The sequence below is a fragment of the Podarcis muralis genome, chromosome 13 (assembly GCF_964188315.1).
Source record: "Podarcis muralis chromosome 13, rPodMur119.hap1.1, whole genome shotgun sequence".
In the NCBI taxonomy this organism is placed as follows: Eukaryota; Metazoa; Chordata; class Lepidosauria; order Squamata; family Lacertidae; genus Podarcis; species Podarcis muralis.
In genome coordinates, this window is record NC_135667.1 from 37974318 (window position 1) to 37990947 (window position 16630).

Below are 16630 nucleotides of genomic sequence, written 5' to 3' on the forward strand. Positions count from 1 at the left end.
CAGATGGGTGGGGTTATAAATAATAAAATTATTATTATTATTATTTATAGGCTAGGTGCCTACGCGGGTGCTAGAAACGCGAGACGCGGGTGGCGCTGTGGGTAAAACCTCAGTGCCTAGGACTTGCCGATTGTATGGTCGGCGGTTCGAATCCCCGCAGCGGGGTGAGCTCCCGTCTTTCGGTCCCAGCTCCTGCCCACCTAGCAGTTCGAAAGCACCCCTAAGTGCAAGTAGATAAATAGGTACCGCTTTATAGCGGGAAGGTAAACGGCGTTTCCGTGTGCTGCGCTAGTGCTGGCTCGCCAGAGCAGCCTCGTCACGCTGGCCACGTGACCCGGAAGTGTCTCCGGACAGCGCTGGCCCCCGGCCTCTAGAGTGAGATGGGCACACAACCCTAGAGTCGGACACGACTGGCCTGTACGGGCAGGGGTACCTTTACCTAGGTGCCTACAACTCCCATTCTTCCCTCCCTCTTATTCCACCCCTGCCTTTCCTGCTGGTGTCCTCCATTTCCCTCCAAGCCAACCCACTTATTTCTCTCTCGCCTTACAGAGCAGCCCAAGATCCGTCTTCCTCGCCATCTCCGGACGACGTACATCAGGAGAGTTGGAGAACAGGTCAACTTGGTGATCCCATTCCAGGTGAGCAGCTGGCTTTGGGGTTCCACCCACCCTGGAATTCACGTTTACCCAGAAGAACATTGAGGGAGGTTTGAAGTTTCACATGAAGCCCTTTCTCATCCAGGTTCTGCATCATGCTTCATGTTCCCATCACAATTTCAAGTAAACAAACAAACAAACAAACAAACAAACAAACAAACAAACAAACAAACACTTACCTACACAGTCTTTCTGTCAGCCCTTCCTCTCAGTGCTATGTCTAGGTTTGTCAAAACTCTCCTCTGAGCTTTGATGGCTAACCTCTGAAAGCTCCCCAGATACTTCCCAACCATGATCTCCCACTGAGGAAACGTCAGCCCCGTTAGCCTGCAAACCTTCCTACCAAAGGAAGGTTGCCCCAAGCAACTGAAAAACGTTGTTTTTGGAAAACAGCCAGAACCTCCACATCCCAGCATCCTAGGAGTATTCCATCCAACTGCAGCGTTTGCAGACTCATTCTCCCTGCGGTCTCGAATTCGGGACCAAGCCCAAATGCAGAATGTATGCCTACAACATCCTGCCAGTTTATTTTCCTCATATTTTGGTGGTTTCTTTCCTCGATGAAGAGTGCAGGAGAAAACTGAAAGTAACTAATTTTTTAGGTGCCGTTTAGTTGGCACTCCTAATAACAGCCGCACCTTGGAACCCGAACGCCTTGGTACTCAGACGTTTTGCCTCCTGAACACCGCAAACCTAGGAGGGGGTTTCTGGTTTTCAAATGTTCTTCGGAACCTGAACGTCCAACGGGGTTTCTGTGGCTTCCTGCAGGAACTTCCTGCAGCCAATCAGAAACCGTACTTTGGTTTTCGAATGTTTTGGAAGTCAAAACGGACTTCCAGAACGGATTCCATTTGACTTCGAAGGGACAACTGTAAAAGGTTTGCCAGCTGTAGGTTTTGAATTTCCTCCCCTTATGGACAAACACAACTTCCTTTTATTTATTGATTTTTAGACACATAAAACCAGGCATAGGCAAACTCGGCCCTCCAGATGTTTTGGGACTACAACTCCCATCATCCCTGACCACTGGTCCTGTTAGCTAGGGGTGATGGGAGTTGTAGTCCCAAAACATCTGGAGGGCCGAGTTGGCCTATGCCTACATAAAACTATTCATGCGCCAACCGAGAACTCAGCTGGGAAAAACTTCCAGCTCTGGAGCAAAATGTGGGGAGAAGTGGGGCAGGGCGGGTGGAAGGGATGCCGCTAGAATGAAGGCCTCTGTGGCAATGCCAAGCATTTGATCATCTCTAGGGTAAACCCCGCCCTGTAGTCACCTGGTCAAAGGATGGGAAGCCTCTGGACCCCAAAGAGATCAACGTCCGCACCTCCGACTTGGACACCATCCTTTTCATACGCAAAGCTCAACGGCACCACTCGGGCTTCTACGAACTCTCGGTTAAGATTGAAAACATGGAGGACAAGGCTGTCATCAAGATCCGGGTTGTTGGTAAGGAGGACCGGCCTTCCTTTGAGATTTCATTGTTGCAACAGCAAATTTACATTTTTAAAAAAAGCTAATAATGGGGGCATCCGGGGCAGCTGAATATGGGGGAGACTGTGTAGAGGTGGATGTGTGTGTGTCGTCTCGAGTTCTCTTAGAATCATGTGATTTTAGAGCCAAAAGGACATTGGCGGTCATCTAGTTCCGTCAATCAATCAGCGTCTGTTTCGGTGGTACCCAAATTGTTGGTCCACAGACCCCAGAGGGCCTGCGTAACCCACCCAAGGGGTCCATGACACCATTCACGTAACAAAAACTACCATAAAACAACAACAACAACAACAACAACAACAACAACAACAACAACAACTATTCTTTATTTATACACTGCCCATCTGGCTGGGCTTCCCCAGCCACTCTGGGCTGCTCCCAACAGAATATTAATAATAATATAAAAAGTGATAAAACATCAAACATTAAAAACTTTCCTAAACAGGGCTGCCTTCGGATGTCTTCTATATGTCAGATAGTTGTTAATTTCCTTGAAATCTGATGGGAGGGCGTTCCACAGGGCGGGCACCACTACTGAGAAGGCCCTCTGCCTGGTTCCCTGTAACCTCACTTCTCGCAGGGGAGGAACTGCCAGAATGCCCTTGGAGCTGGACCTCAGTGTCAGGGCTGAACGACAGGGTTGGGGCCGCTCCTTCAGGTATACTGGGCTGAGGCTGTTTAGGGCTTTAAAGGTCTAATGATATCGTAGAGATATCAAAATTTTCAAAAGTAAGGGGTCCACGGTTTGGCTTTTGAAAAACAAGGGGTGCTTAGCTACTTGGGAACCACTGGTCTAGTTCAACACCCCCCCCCCCCCCCGTCTCAATGCACGAATCTTGTAACAGAGAATCTTAATTTTGTCTTTGGTGAGGTCCACTCTCTCCTTGGTGCAGGTAGTCAGAGAGGGAGATGAAGAAACACTTACAAAAGGCCATACATTTTCTAAGTGTTGTGCAGACATTAAAAAGGAAGGTGGTAGCTGAGTGTGTGCACACCGTACAAGTAAACCCCATGACTTCAACACCTCCTGGGGACTGTGGTTTGTTAAAAGATGATGGGGAGCAAAATGGCAGTTCCCAGGATTCCTCAGGGGAAAGCCATGTGCTATAAATGTGTGGAGCCAGCTCCTGCCCACAGGCTCACAATCGACTGGCGAAAGGAGCAGGGAGGGAAGAGGGAAGCAAGCATTCGAACAGCTGTTCTGCTCTTCCCTTATCTGGCCAATGAGTGGGGCCGAGCTGGTCTTTACTATTCCATTATAATCTTCCCTCACTGCGAGAAGCCAAGTTACAGCGAACCAGGCAGAGGGCCTTCTCGGTAGTGGCACCCGCCCTGTGGAACGCCCTCCCACCAGATGTCAAGGAGAACAACAACTACCAGACTTTTAGATGACATCTGAAGGCAGCCCTGTTTAGGGAAGCTTTTAATGTTTGATGCATTACCGTATTTTTCGCACGATTGGACGCACCGGACCATAGGACGCACCTAGTTTTTTGGGGGGGAAATAAAGGAAAAAATTTTCCCCTTTATTTCCCCCCCAAAAGCAGGTCAGGGAAACCGAACCAGGTCGAGGAACAGCAGGATAGTGGCGCTGCGCCTCCCTGCTGTCCCCAAGCTTGTGGGGCTGGCCGATGTCTGTCCGGCGGGCGGGGAGCTCTGCTTCAGGGCGCCCCACCCGCCAGGCAGCAGGCTGCTATCCGCAGCGTGAAGAGCCCTGTGGGGAACTCCTGCAAGCCTCCCCACTCTGCGGATGTATGCCTGGCGCGAGGGGCGCTCTGCTTCAGGGCGCCCCACCCGCCAGGCAGCAGGCTGCTATCCGCAGCGTGGGGAGCCCTGTGGGGAATTCCTGCAAGGCTCCCCACGCTGCGGATGTGTTCCCGAAGCGCCTGGAGCTCTGCTTTCAGGGCGCCCGGCGCTCCGGGAAGCAGGCTGCTATCCGCAGCCTAGACACGGCTAGCGGAGCGCTAATCCCGAAGCCCCAAGCTTCGGGATTAGCGCGGCGCTTCGCTAGCCCTGGGAGAGCCCCGCAACGTCGCGGGGCTCTCCCAGGGCTAGCGAGACCTTGCCGGCACCCAGAAGCTTGGGGCGCGCTGAGCTCCGCGCGCCCCAAGCTTCGGGATTAGCGCGGCGCTTCGCTAGCCCTGGGAGAGCCCCGCAACGTCGCGGGGCTCTCCCAGGGCTAGCGAGACCTTGCCGGCACCCAGAAGCTTGGGGCACGCTGAGCTCCGCGTGCCCCAAGCTTCGGGATTAGCGCGGCGCTTCGCTAGCCCTGGGAGAGCCCCGCAACGTCGCGGGGCTCTCCCAGGGCTAGTGAGACCTTGCCGGCACCCAGAAGCTTGGGGCGCGCTGAGCTCCGCGCGCCCCAAGCTTCGGGATTAATGCAGCGCTCCGCTAGCCGTGGGAGAGCTGGGTCTCCCACGGCTAGCGGATAGCTTCCTGAAGCCTGGAGAGCGAGAGGGGTCGGTGCGCACCGACCCCTCTCACTCTCCAGGCTTCAGCGAAAGCCTGCATTCGCTCCATAGGACGCACACACATTTTCCCTTGCTTTTTAGGAGGGAAAAAGTGCGTCCTATGGTGCGAAAAATACGGTACTTTATTTTAATATTGTGTTGGAAGCCGCCCAGAGTGGCTGGGGAAACCCAGCCAGATGGGCGGGGTATAAATAATAAATTATTATTATTATTATTCCTGAAAGGCAAGAGGTGCAGGCAACCAGTGGCCCTAAACCCAAAGCCCAGAGGCGAGAGTTTCCTTCGCTTCAGCTCTGCTGTCCCAGGGCGGCTGGAAGATGGCCTGGCAAGGGGTGGGCGCAGTCTCTGTTCTCCCCCCTCTCTTCCCCCTTCCTTCTTGCTGCAGCTGCTAAATTGTTAACAAGCTTTAATCCAGGCCTGCTCCATCAGTCTCCTCTCTCCCCGTGGGAGACTGAGATGCTCTCAACTCCCAGGCCTGCGAGAGAGACAGGAGGGTTGGCAGGGCACTAGGCAGCCTTCAGCCAGCTGCGCAGCGACCTCAGAAGATGCTACCCATGGAAGCAAGGCACCTCCTCGTCTGGCTGGGCTGGCAGCTGCCTCCTGGCCTCTGCCCCACTGGGGTTCTGTCTAGGGAGAGGAGAAAATAATTGGATCCAGTTTGCATTTAAAAGCAAACATCCCAACAGACCCCATTCCGAAACAATGCACAAACCGAAACACGGCCGTCCTTCAAAAACCCACACTTTCCCGCATTTTGCAGTGTAGCTCTCCTGCCAAGGAATGTGTACAAAAATGTCTGCGCTTTGTTGTTGTTGTTTAGTCGTTTAGTCGTGTCCGACTCTTCAGGACCCCAGGGATCAGAGCACGCCAGGCACTCCTGTCTTCCACTGCCTCCCGCAGTTTGGTCAAACTCATGCTGGTAGCTTCGAGAACACTGTCCAACCATCTCGTCTTCTGTCGTCCCCTTCTCCTTGTGCCCTCCATCTTTCCCAACATCAGGGGCTTTTCCAGGGTGTTTTCTCTTCTCATGAGGTGGCCAAAATATTGGAGCCTCAGCTTCAGGCTCTGTCCTTCCACTGAGCACTCAGGGCTGATTTCTTTAAGAATGGATAGGTTTGATCTTCTTGCAGTCCATGGGACTCTCAAGAGTCTCCTCTAGCACCATAATTCAAAAGCATCAATTTTTCGGCGATCAGCCTTCTTTATGGTCCAGCTCTCACTTCCATACATCGCTACTGGGAAAACAATGTCTGTGCTAGGGTGAAGCAAATGCATACGTAAGTGAAAATAACATTCAAAAAGGTGTTTTTGAAATTAAATTCTTTCAACATACTGCAGCACAATACAGATAAGTAATGAAATATCCCACCCTAACCCAGAAGCTGGGCAATAAAAGCAATATAACATCTAAAGAACACAATAAGTTCTTACCCCCAAACTACCATTTGTATAGAAGGCGATAAACATTTTATGTTAACCATTTCCCTGCCTAATGTGAGGGGTGTCTTCTGTTTTAATTTTTAGCCATGTACATAATAAAGCCGCACCATAATAAAGCCTGGGTAGCTCCGTTGGTTAAGAGCGTGGTTTTGCTAACACCAAGGTTGCAGGTTTGATCCCTGTATGGGGCAGCTGCATATTCCTGCATTGCAAGAGGGGTTGGACTAGATGACCCTCAGGCTCCCTTCCAGTTCTACCATTCTGTGATTCAATCAGTTCCAAAAGGGTCAAACCTTGTGCTAGAAAAAAATGCATGATACTAGGAGAAATCGCTTTTCAAAAATCAGGCAAAATGGCATACAAAAATGTGTGTATTAGGAGGCATTTGCACTAAAAAGCAGATGAAATTTCATGAGAACTTCGTGTTTTCACACCCACCCGCCTCCGCACACTGATGTGGAATCATGCAAAAGAATTCAGAGGAAAGAGAAACTCAACTGAAATGGACTGATTTGTCCATCCCTAATTTTCCCCCATCCAAGTACTAACCAGGCCTGACCCTGCTTAGCTTCCGAGATCAGACGAGATCGGGCGTGTTCAGCGTAGTATGGCCATAGTGTGGACAGGTGGACCTGTGGGTTAAACCACAGAGCCTAGGACTTGCTGATCAGAAGGTAAGCAGTTCGAATCCCCGCGACGGGGTGAGCTTCCGTTGCTCTGTCCTAGCTCCTGCCAACCTAGCAGTTCGAAAGCACGTCAAAGTGCAAGTAGATAAATAGGTACCGCTCCGGCGGGAAGGTAAACGGCGTTTCCGTGCGCTGCTCTGGTTCGCCAGAAGCGGCTTAGTCATCCTGGCCACATGACTCGGAAGCTGTACACCGGCTCCCTCGGCCAGTAAAGTGAGATGAGCGCCGCAACCCCAGAGTCAGCCACGACTGGACCTAATGGTCAGGGGTCTCTTTACCTTTTAATTCTCCCCCTTCCATTGGGAGACAAACTTGGTGTCCACAACTTCTCTCTTACCCCCCCTCGCCCCGCCCCCCCATCCTGACCTCCTTGGTGCCTGGTACCCCTTCTCCACCCCCTTCTCGTCCCTCTCTGCCTGTGTCACCATCTCTTATCAGCTCCCACCCTTCCCCCACGGTAAGAGGGGAGAGAGATCATGTTCTTCCATTCTATATTTAAGCTTCCCCCTGATGGTTTAAGCCAGATGTCACCTCTCCCGACACCGCCGAAAAAAGGCCCCCCTCCCTCGCCCTCCCCAGACACGGCCACTTTCTGATCAGCCGCCTCCTCTAATCCCGATTTGGCTGGCGGAATGTTTGAAGTGAAATTTAGCATCTTCCAAGAGCCTTCTGAGAATCTGCCTTTGAAAGCAGAGCACGCTGGAGAAGGTGCTAGCCGCAAATCTGCCCTCCGGCCCACCCCACCCCACCTTCCCAGGGCCAGCGGTCAGGGCTGGGTCTCTCTGTGTTTGTGTTGCATGTATCTACCATGTATTGAATTAGCTGCTTCCTGCATCTCTTTCAGCCAGGGGTGCAATGACACTTCAGCCTTTGGGTCATTTCAGGCTATTGTCTTACCATTCTTAACGGGCTCCCCTCTTGAGATGATATTGTGTATTATCTACTTAACTTTGAAATGTGACAAGCAGGCCTCGCTGGATTTGCTTGGTCTGCTGAGTGGAGCTCTGGACTTTTGCCCCAAAGCCTGCTGGCAGCATTTTAGCAGGTTACAGAAGATGGGTTCAATGATTCACTCATGCTATCCCCATTTAATAACAACAACAACAACAACAACAACAACAATTTTTTATTTATACCCCGCCCTTCCCGGTTCAGAAAACTGGGCTCAGGGCAGCTAACAACAAATTTAAAACACTTAATTGATGCAACAAAAAACAGCATAAAATGCAGTATAAAACATGAACAACAATAAATTCAGAATTCAAAAATCAATCCATCCAATAAACATTAGATGATCACCAGGGCGAGCTGGCTAAATTATTACTATTTGAGCCAGCGAGGAGACCAGGGGAGAATTAGTTGTGGGATCCCAGAGTGGGTAATTGTCATAAAAAGGGGAGTGGGAGGGAAGGAAGCGGAATAAAATATCAGGCTAAGTTCAAATTGAAAGCCAGGTGGAATAGCTCTGTCTTACAGGCCCTGCGGAAGGAAGTTAGATCCTGTAGGGCCATGGTCTCATGGGACAGAACATTCCACCAGGCCGGAGCCATCACTGAGAAGGCCCTGGCCCTGGCAGAGGATAATCTGATAATTTAATATGGTTTAGAGAGCTGCTGGGTCTATTGTATTTGTTAACATCATTTTAGCAATTGCAGGGAACCTTTTGCTTACATCGTTTTGGCTAAGGGACCATTCCCTGTTTATCCATAGTGATTCAGCAGCCCTTGTTGTTTCCCATTCCTTCTGCAGAGAAACCGGGTCCAGCACACAACGTGATGGTGAAGGAAGTGTGGGGCTTCAATGCCTTAGTAGAGTGGGAGCCTCCCAAGGACGATGGGAATTCGGAGATTACGGGCTACTCCATCCAAAAAGCTGACAAGAAGACCATGGTAAGGTTCCCTTTCCCTATTGGGCTTCTGCTTCTAGTAATGATGAATCAAAGTCTAGTAATGGGCTCGGATTTTCCCCTGTCTCTTGCTGGGAACGTGTGCCAGCGGCTACCTTGAAACGTTGCAAGAGACTAACTGAGGCAGGACATTGTGGGTTGTATGCAGTGCTAGTCCTACTCAGAGAAGACCCATTGAAATCAACTAATAGGGTTATCTAGGTCCATTAATGACAATGGCTGCAATGGCTTCCAGTCCATTTCCAGGACCTGCTCAAAACGATGGTCTTTACCTGTCAGGAGTAAGCATGGACCAATGATACCAAATAGTATGGGAAACAGCCTTACTACTACTACTACTACTACTACTACTACTACTACTACTACTTTATTATTTATACCCCGCCCATCTGGCTGGGCTTCCCCAGCCACTCTGGGCGGCTTCCAAAAGAATATTAAAATACTATAATACATCAAACATTAAAAGCTTCCCGAAACAGGGCTGCCTTCAGATGTCTTCTAAAAGCCTGGTAGTTGTTGTTCTCTTTGACATCTGGTGGGAGGGTGTTCCACAGGGAAGGCGCCACTACCGAGAAGGCCCTCTGCCTGGTTCCCTGTAACTTGGCTTCTCGCAGTGAGGGAACCGCCAGAAGGCCCTCGGTGCTGGACCTCAGTGTCCGGGTAGAACGATGGGGGTGGAGACGCTCCTTCAGATATACTGGACCAAGGCCGTTTAGGGCTTTAAAGGTCAGTGCCAACACTTTGAATTGTGCTCGGAAACGTACTGGGAGCCAATGTAGGTCTTTCAAGACCGGTGTTATGTGGTCTCTGCGGCCGCTCCCAGTCACCAGTCTAGCTGCCGCGTTCTGGATTAGTTGTAGTTTCCGGATCACCTTCAAAGGTAGCCCCACATAGAGCGCATTGCAGTAATCCAAGCGGGAGATAACCAGAGCTTGCACCACTCTGGCGAGGCAGTCCGCAGGCAGATAGGGTCTCAGCCTGCGTACCAGATGGAGCTGGTAAACAGCTGCCCTGGACACAGATTTGACCTGTGCCTCCATGGACAGCTGTGAGTCCAAAATGACTCCCAGGCTGCGCACCTGGTCCTTCAGGGGCACAGTTACCCCATTCAGGGCCAGGGAATCCTCCACACCTGCCCGCCTCCTGTCCCCCAAAAACAGTACTTCTGTCTTGTCAGGATTCAACCTCAATCTGTTAGCCGCCACTAGAAAAATTAACCAATAAACTGACACGGGGACAAATAGAAGAAGACGCCTTTACCCCGGTATGGCTCCCCTTTATCACATACACAGCCCAACAAGACAATGACAAAAACCCAACAACAACATACAAATCAATATGGCTGACCTGATCCAAAACACCCACCCACCCCACTCATACACGAAAACACAGCCATTCACAAACAAACAACCACACCCTAGGCCAACCCCAACCTCTCTCACCACCAAAGAAACACAAGTGAATAGCAGAGAACCTGCACAAGCGACGCTGACACAAAACCCCATATATATTAAGTATAATAGAAACATCGCCACCCAACCCCACCCCCACTCACCTTCCCCCCCTCCAGCTCTTTCCCCCTTTTCTTCCTAATGTCTCAACAAATGAAATTGATCTGTAAAAAATGTTACTTGGAGAAGAAAAGAAAAAAAGAGAGAGGCATTGCACATACTTTTGTAAACCAAGAAAATCTTTAATAAAAATACATTAAAACAAAAACAAAAACACTGGTCTTTAAAGCCCTTCATGAGATAGGGTCAGGGTATTTGAAGGACCACCTGTCTTGTACTTACCTGCGCATGAAGATCTTCTGCGGTGGGCCTCCTACAGGTGCCCCTGCCATCTAAGTGACCAAAGGTGAGAACATTTTGGTGACAGCACACCAGTTGCAGAATGCTCTCCCTAGAGATGTTTGCTCGGTGCTGACCTTATAATCCTTTTTGGCAGGGGCAAATGCTTTAAACAAGTCCCCCCATCAGTTCTTTAGGCAGTGTTACACATTTAAAGCACACAACTCTCTCTAAAGAATCACGGGAACTGTAGTTTTGTCCCTCGTGGAACTACAACCCCAGCACCCTTCACAAACTACAGTTCCCAGGATTCCTGAGGTGGGGTAACTCATGTGCTTTAAACACACTTTAAATATACGGTGCGTACCCAGCCGTCGATGCAGTTTTAGACCCTGCGGCTTGCTTTTGTGAGTTGGTTAGTATAAAAACACTTGCGACAAATGGATACTGAATAGTTGTGCAAAAGGGAAGCAGCCTCCCATCCGAAGTTAGTGACCCCAATTCAGTCAGAATTGATTCATACAAACATGCTCAGATTGCTCATTTACTGCTGACACTATCAGAGAAAGAAAGAGAACTTCTTCTACCACTGTGAAGGTTCACATTTTGCCAGTGGCAAAATTCACAGCAGGAAGACCAGGCAGCAGTTCCAAGCCTGCTACAAGAGCAGCATCAAAGGAGCACAGATCTTGTTTCTGGAGGACATGATGTAGTTACCTCCCATTATATATATATATATATATATATATATATATATATATATATATGAATGATTTATATCCTCTTATTTTAGGCTACAAGCTTTCAGAGTAAAAATAAAAACCCAAAATTTGTAGAAGTACAGCACAGAAAACAGCATGTAAAAAACAATAGCAGGAGAAACTTTCAGCCAGATAAAATAATGCATAAAACAGAAAAGCCAGGCTGGTTTTAAAAAATAAAATAAAAAAAGAACACCATTCCCTTGCCTATTGCCAAAACGGCATCAAGCACTTATGCACAACCAGGGAGCCTCATTCCTACATCACCTCTCATCCCACTTCTTGAGCATCTACCCCTTCCCTCTCTGTGGACCCCGCACACCTCTCTGTTGTTTTAGAGGGGGGAGGCACCTGTGGCTCAGATCCTTCCCCCCCCCCCCCGCAGCTATTTCTCTGACTGTCCCTGCTCTCCTTCCGCAGGAGTGGTTCACAGTATACGAGCACAACCGCCTCACCCGCTGCACGGTGTCTGACCTCATCATCGGCAACGAATACTACTTCCGAGTCTACAGCGAGAACATCTGTGGGCTTAGCGAAGCTCCCGGGGTCTCCAAAAACACTGCCCACATTCAGAAATCTGGTAAATGCGGTAGAACCAGATGGTGGCTGGCAATTGCTCCAACGGTCACGGAATGGGACCACCAGGGCTTAGCAGAAGGGGCTGCGGTCTGCACCTTCAAGGCTAATTCACAGAAGGGAACTTCGTTATCTGCTGGCTTTCACAATTCTGAACACTCTGATGCAGTTCGTTGCTCATAAAAAAAGCATCAAAAGACATTAAGATGCATATTTTGAGGAGAAATATTCATTCGAACCAGGGCTTTCCAGGCTCTGGTCTCTAGCTGTTTTTGGACTGCGGTTCCCATCGTCCCTGACCACTGGTCTTGCTGGCTAGGGGTGATGGGAGTTGTGGTTTGGGGCCAGCTGGAGATGGGACTTACCCCAGGTTAAGTCTGTATAGGATTGAAACCAGACCCACGGTTTTGGGCTACTTCATGCAATGCATACTGGCTAGATGTTTTGGTCGTAAGTCGTTTTGGGTTGCCTTGGGCAAGATAAAGTGACTAACAAATGTTAATGTTAATAATAATAATAATAATAATAATAATAATAATAATAATACTATTTTGAGAGAAAATAATATACAGTGGTATCTCGAGTTACATACGCTTCAGGTTACAGACGCTTCAGGTTACAGACTCCACTAACCCAGAAATAGTACCTCAGGTTAAGAACTTTGCTTCAGGATGAGAACAGAAATCGTGCTCTGGCAGCGCGACAACAGCGGGAGGCCCCATTAGCTAAAGTGGCGCTTCAGGTTAAGAACAGTTTCAGGTTAAGAACGGACCTCTGGCACGAATTAAGTACTTAACCTGAGGTACCACTACATTCATGAATGCATATTTAAATGCGAATTTTCGTGCAACTGCCGTTGGCAGTTTAATACCCAAAAACACGAAAGCCAACATGTGAGAATGACGCAGACTAGAAATTCGCTGGCAATGCAATCCTATGCATGTCTGCCTGAGAAGTAAACCCCGTTGAGTTTGTTTCATACACACTGCTTGATTGTAAAAATCCTCAAAGCGGTTTACAGAAAGCTTCAATGGGACATTAAGAGCTGTTCAACAGTCTCCCTCGAGAGGCTTTCCTTCTAGCAGAGGCTGGATGGCCGTCTGTCATGGATGCTTCAGTTGAGATTCCCAGATGATTTTTGGGATCCCTTACAACTCTCCAGTTCTATGATTTACTCCCGGGTCTGTGCGTATAGTAGGCCTTGCATCCCAATTTGCCCATCCCTAAGATCCGCTTAGGGAGGCAGGTGGTGCTGTGGGTTAAACCACAGAGCCTAGGGCTTGCCGATCAGAAGGTCGGCGGTTCGAATCCCTGCGACGGGGTGAGCTCCCGTTGCTCAGTCCCTTCTCCTGCCAACCTAGCAGTTCGAAAGCATGTCAAAGTGCAAGTAGATATATAGGTACCACTCTGGTGGGAAGGTAAACGGCGTTTCCGTGCGCTGCTCTGGTTCGCCAGAAGCGGCTTAGTCATGCTGGCCACATGACCCGGAAGCTGTACGCCGGCTCCCTTGGCCAATAAAGCGAGATGAGCGCCGCAACCCCAGAGTCGGTCACGACTGGACCTAATGGTCAGGGGCCCCTTTAACCTGTACCTTTAAGATCCGCTGATGGATTTGCTGTTTTCCTCCCTCCCCCTTCCCTTTCAGGAATAATCTGTAAACAGCTAAACTACAAGGAACACGACTTCAGCCATGCCCCTGTGTTCATGACGCCCCTGGTAGACCGGACAGTTGTGGCTGGGTACACCACTGCCTTGAACTGTGCTGTGAGAGGATTTCCTAAAGTAAGTGCTGAGTGAGGAGGTGGAAAGGGATTATGTCGAGTTGTTTGGAGTGGCTGTTGTCAAAAGACTAGGAATGTGGCGCTGAGAGGGATGTGAGATAACTGGAGGAGGGGAAAGCATGAAGACGGGGAAAGTGAACCATGGACTAAGGATGGTACTTCCAAAATGCTGGGCTTTTAAAAAAAGCATTGCTGCAAATAAGAGATTCAGTAAATTATAACCAGTATTAAAACTGAGGATTTTTCTTAATAGCAACTCACACCAACGCCTCAATAATTGTCAGATACTGTGAATATGATTTTGAAGATGCTGCTAATTTAATTAAAATAAACATGCCTGTGCTCCCCCCCACCTCGCCTCCAGCCATTCATTTTTTTTGTTCCTCATAAGGAGGGTGACAAGGTACCGCCAGTGATAATTAGTGTGTTGTGAGGGAGGTGATTAAGCCTTCTCTCAGCTGTTAGGGCTGCCCCCCCTTCTGCTGGCATGTTTTAATTGATTTTCTCCAAGAGTTCCTCCAGCGTGTCAGTCAGTAATTTGTGGGAGGAAATCTAGCACATACAGAAACTTTGAGGTTTGCACAGTTAAAGTGGATTAAAGTGCTGCCCTGGAGCAACAAATCCACTTTAAAAAAGCCCAGGTTTTTTTGCAGTTTGGGAAAGCAGTGCAGAAATGCACTGAAAGGCATGAAAGGAATGAATGTTTAATAGGAAGGCATGTGAACCCCCTGCAAGCAAATCAGAACGAGTGCTTAATGTCCTATAACCACCCTGCAAACGAATCACAATGCTCAATAAAACATTGGGCAGACCGCATCTGGAATACTACGTCCAGTTCTGGGCACCACAATTTCGGGATATAGACATGGTGAAATGTGTGCAGAGGAGGGCAGCCAAGATGATCAAAGGTCTGGAAACCAAGCCTTATGAGGAACGGTTGAGGAAGTTGGGTATGTTTAGCCTGGAAAAGAGGAGATATGATAGCCATCTTCAAATATCTTAAGGGCTGTCACGTAGAAGATGCAGCAAGCTTGTTTTCTCCTGCTCTGGAGGGTAGGACTCAATCCCAATGGCTTCAGGATACAAGAACTGAGATTCCAACTAAAGATCAGGAAGAACTTTCTGACAGTAAGAGCTGTTTGATGGTGGAAATGGTTGTGGACTCTCCTTCCTTGGCGGTTTTTAAGCAGAGGTTGGTCTAGCCTTGATCTACTACAGATGGGATGCATTGTCAAGCTGAAATATGAACTCTTTTTAGATACTGAGTGCTGGAAAGACACCTGGAATCTGGCACACTTGGGGTTGTTGTTTTTTTTAAACACATGGGTGACAAACCTTCATTTTCAGGGATAAAAGGTTGAAATCCTTTTCAATGCTAATGCTTAAAACTGATAGGTTGGGGATTTTTTGCACGCAATTTTGGTTACAACCGTTTCCCCTTTGAGCGTATGAGGTGGTACAATTCGATACATGACAACGTGGTTTAGAATGGAGCGTGTGGTGATCAGGATTCCTTTCAGCTGGATTCCTTTTAATCTCTTCTCGCCCTTTGTCTGTTCCCAGCCCAAAATAATCTGGATGAAGAACAAAATGGACATCAGCGGGGACCCAAAGTTCCTGCAGAAAAACAACCAGGGAGTGCTGACCCTCAACATCCGCAAGCCGAGCCCTTTTGACAGCGCCACTTACTCCTGCAAGGCCGTCAATGAACTGGGGGAGGCCATAGTGGATTGCAAGCTGGAGGTCAAAGGTGACTGCAGCATGAAAGGGAAATGGGTTGTCATTGCTCAAATTCCTTTTTGCTGCCGTTGTTTTAAAAATAATGACATACCCAGCCTAGGGATGGTGCAGCACAGAGGAGAGGATAGGAGAGCTTTAGTCCCAGGATCTGTTTCGGAAACTGAAATTTGAACAGTAATGTTCAAGAACCCTGTTTTGTGAAGAGAAACTTTCTCCCAGCCATTCCATAAGCTCACCCCACATCCCTAAAATGGGTAGAAGTTACGGTTGTTATATAGACTGCCAGGTTTAAACCTGACCATTCCACTTGTACCTTTAGGGTGAGGGATATGTGTTCCTTCAGATGTTCCTGGGCTTTAGCTCCCATCATCCATGCCTGTTGGCTGGTGGGAGTTGAAGTTCAACAGCCTCTGCAGGACGATGTTTGCTTAGAAGTGCAGAAAGGAGGACTCCATACTTATTTCCCACATGCATGCATAGGCAAGTGGGATTGGTGGAAGTGGAAAACACAATCCCTTCTCATTCACAGAGAGTAAAAGTGTGTCCGCCAAAACTCTTGCTTGATACTCTGTTCCTCTCCTCTCTTCTCCCCCCCCCCCCACAGCGCCGCAGTAATCTTATTGCCACAACTGCCAACACCTGGAAGAGGTGAGTAACACGGAACACACCATGCTGGATGAAGAGGAACAAGCAGTTATTTGGATTTCAAGGCAGAAAACGGAATTCCTTAATAAATCTAGAAACGACTGCAATTTGGAGGGTGGAGAAAGTAGCCTGGTGATGTGGGCTGTGCCAGTCTGGGATGGAGTTGCTGGGTGACTAGAATTTGGGCCAGGGTGGAGAGGGAGAGAGCTGTGTATGTTTCGTGTCGGACCTGGTTGGCAGGAACAGAGCCTCGTGGTCCGAAGCAAGACCGAATGTGCAGGAACCGTGCACAGAAGCCGTGCTTACAAAATGGAGGAGGGATGCTTGAGTGTGCTTACCTGGATGAATCTGTTTGCCTCGCCCTACCCACTAGCCAGTGATGTTAATTCCTGCTCTGCTCTTTCCACACAGCTTACGATCACCCCCCTTCTTTTCTCCACGGTGTCCCTTCCCACCTCGTGCAGATGCTAAGTGGGGAAGTGGATTGAGGCGTGTTCACCTCCTCACCCCACTGAAGAAGCTACACATATCATGCTTGGATAGAAGGAAGCTACCACAGACCAGCTAACCCGCCCCTGTATCTGTCCGTGTGCCTGTCTGGTCCGTTGTTGTGTCAATAAAGTGACCTTGATGGGATAACCTGTGTGTGTTGCTTGTCCCTCTGGTTTTCAGGGAGTTGTTTC

General features: G+C 49.0%; 1 protein-coding gene across 1 annotated transcript in view; it reads left to right on the top strand.

Moving 5' to 3' along the window:
- The window catches only part of MYBPC2 (myosin binding protein C2), a 67737-nt gene extending 51151 nt beyond the window's left edge, over positions 1-16586 (top strand). The window contains exons 23-30 of the mRNA XM_028702318.2: positions 553-641; positions 1911-2106; positions 8498-8637; positions 11626-11785; positions 13427-13563; positions 15126-15312; positions 15907-15950; positions 16359-16586. Coding sequence (XP_028558151.2) covers positions 553-641; positions 1911-2106; positions 8498-8637; positions 11626-11785; positions 13427-13563; positions 15126-15312; positions 15907-15917 — 920 coding nt within the window. The 3' untranslated portion in view covers positions 15918-15950; positions 16359-16586. The remainder of the gene's footprint in view (positions 1-552; positions 642-1910; positions 2107-8497; positions 8638-11625; positions 11786-13426; positions 13564-15125; positions 15313-15906; positions 15951-16358) is intronic.
- Positions 16587-16630: the final 44 nt, after the last annotated feature.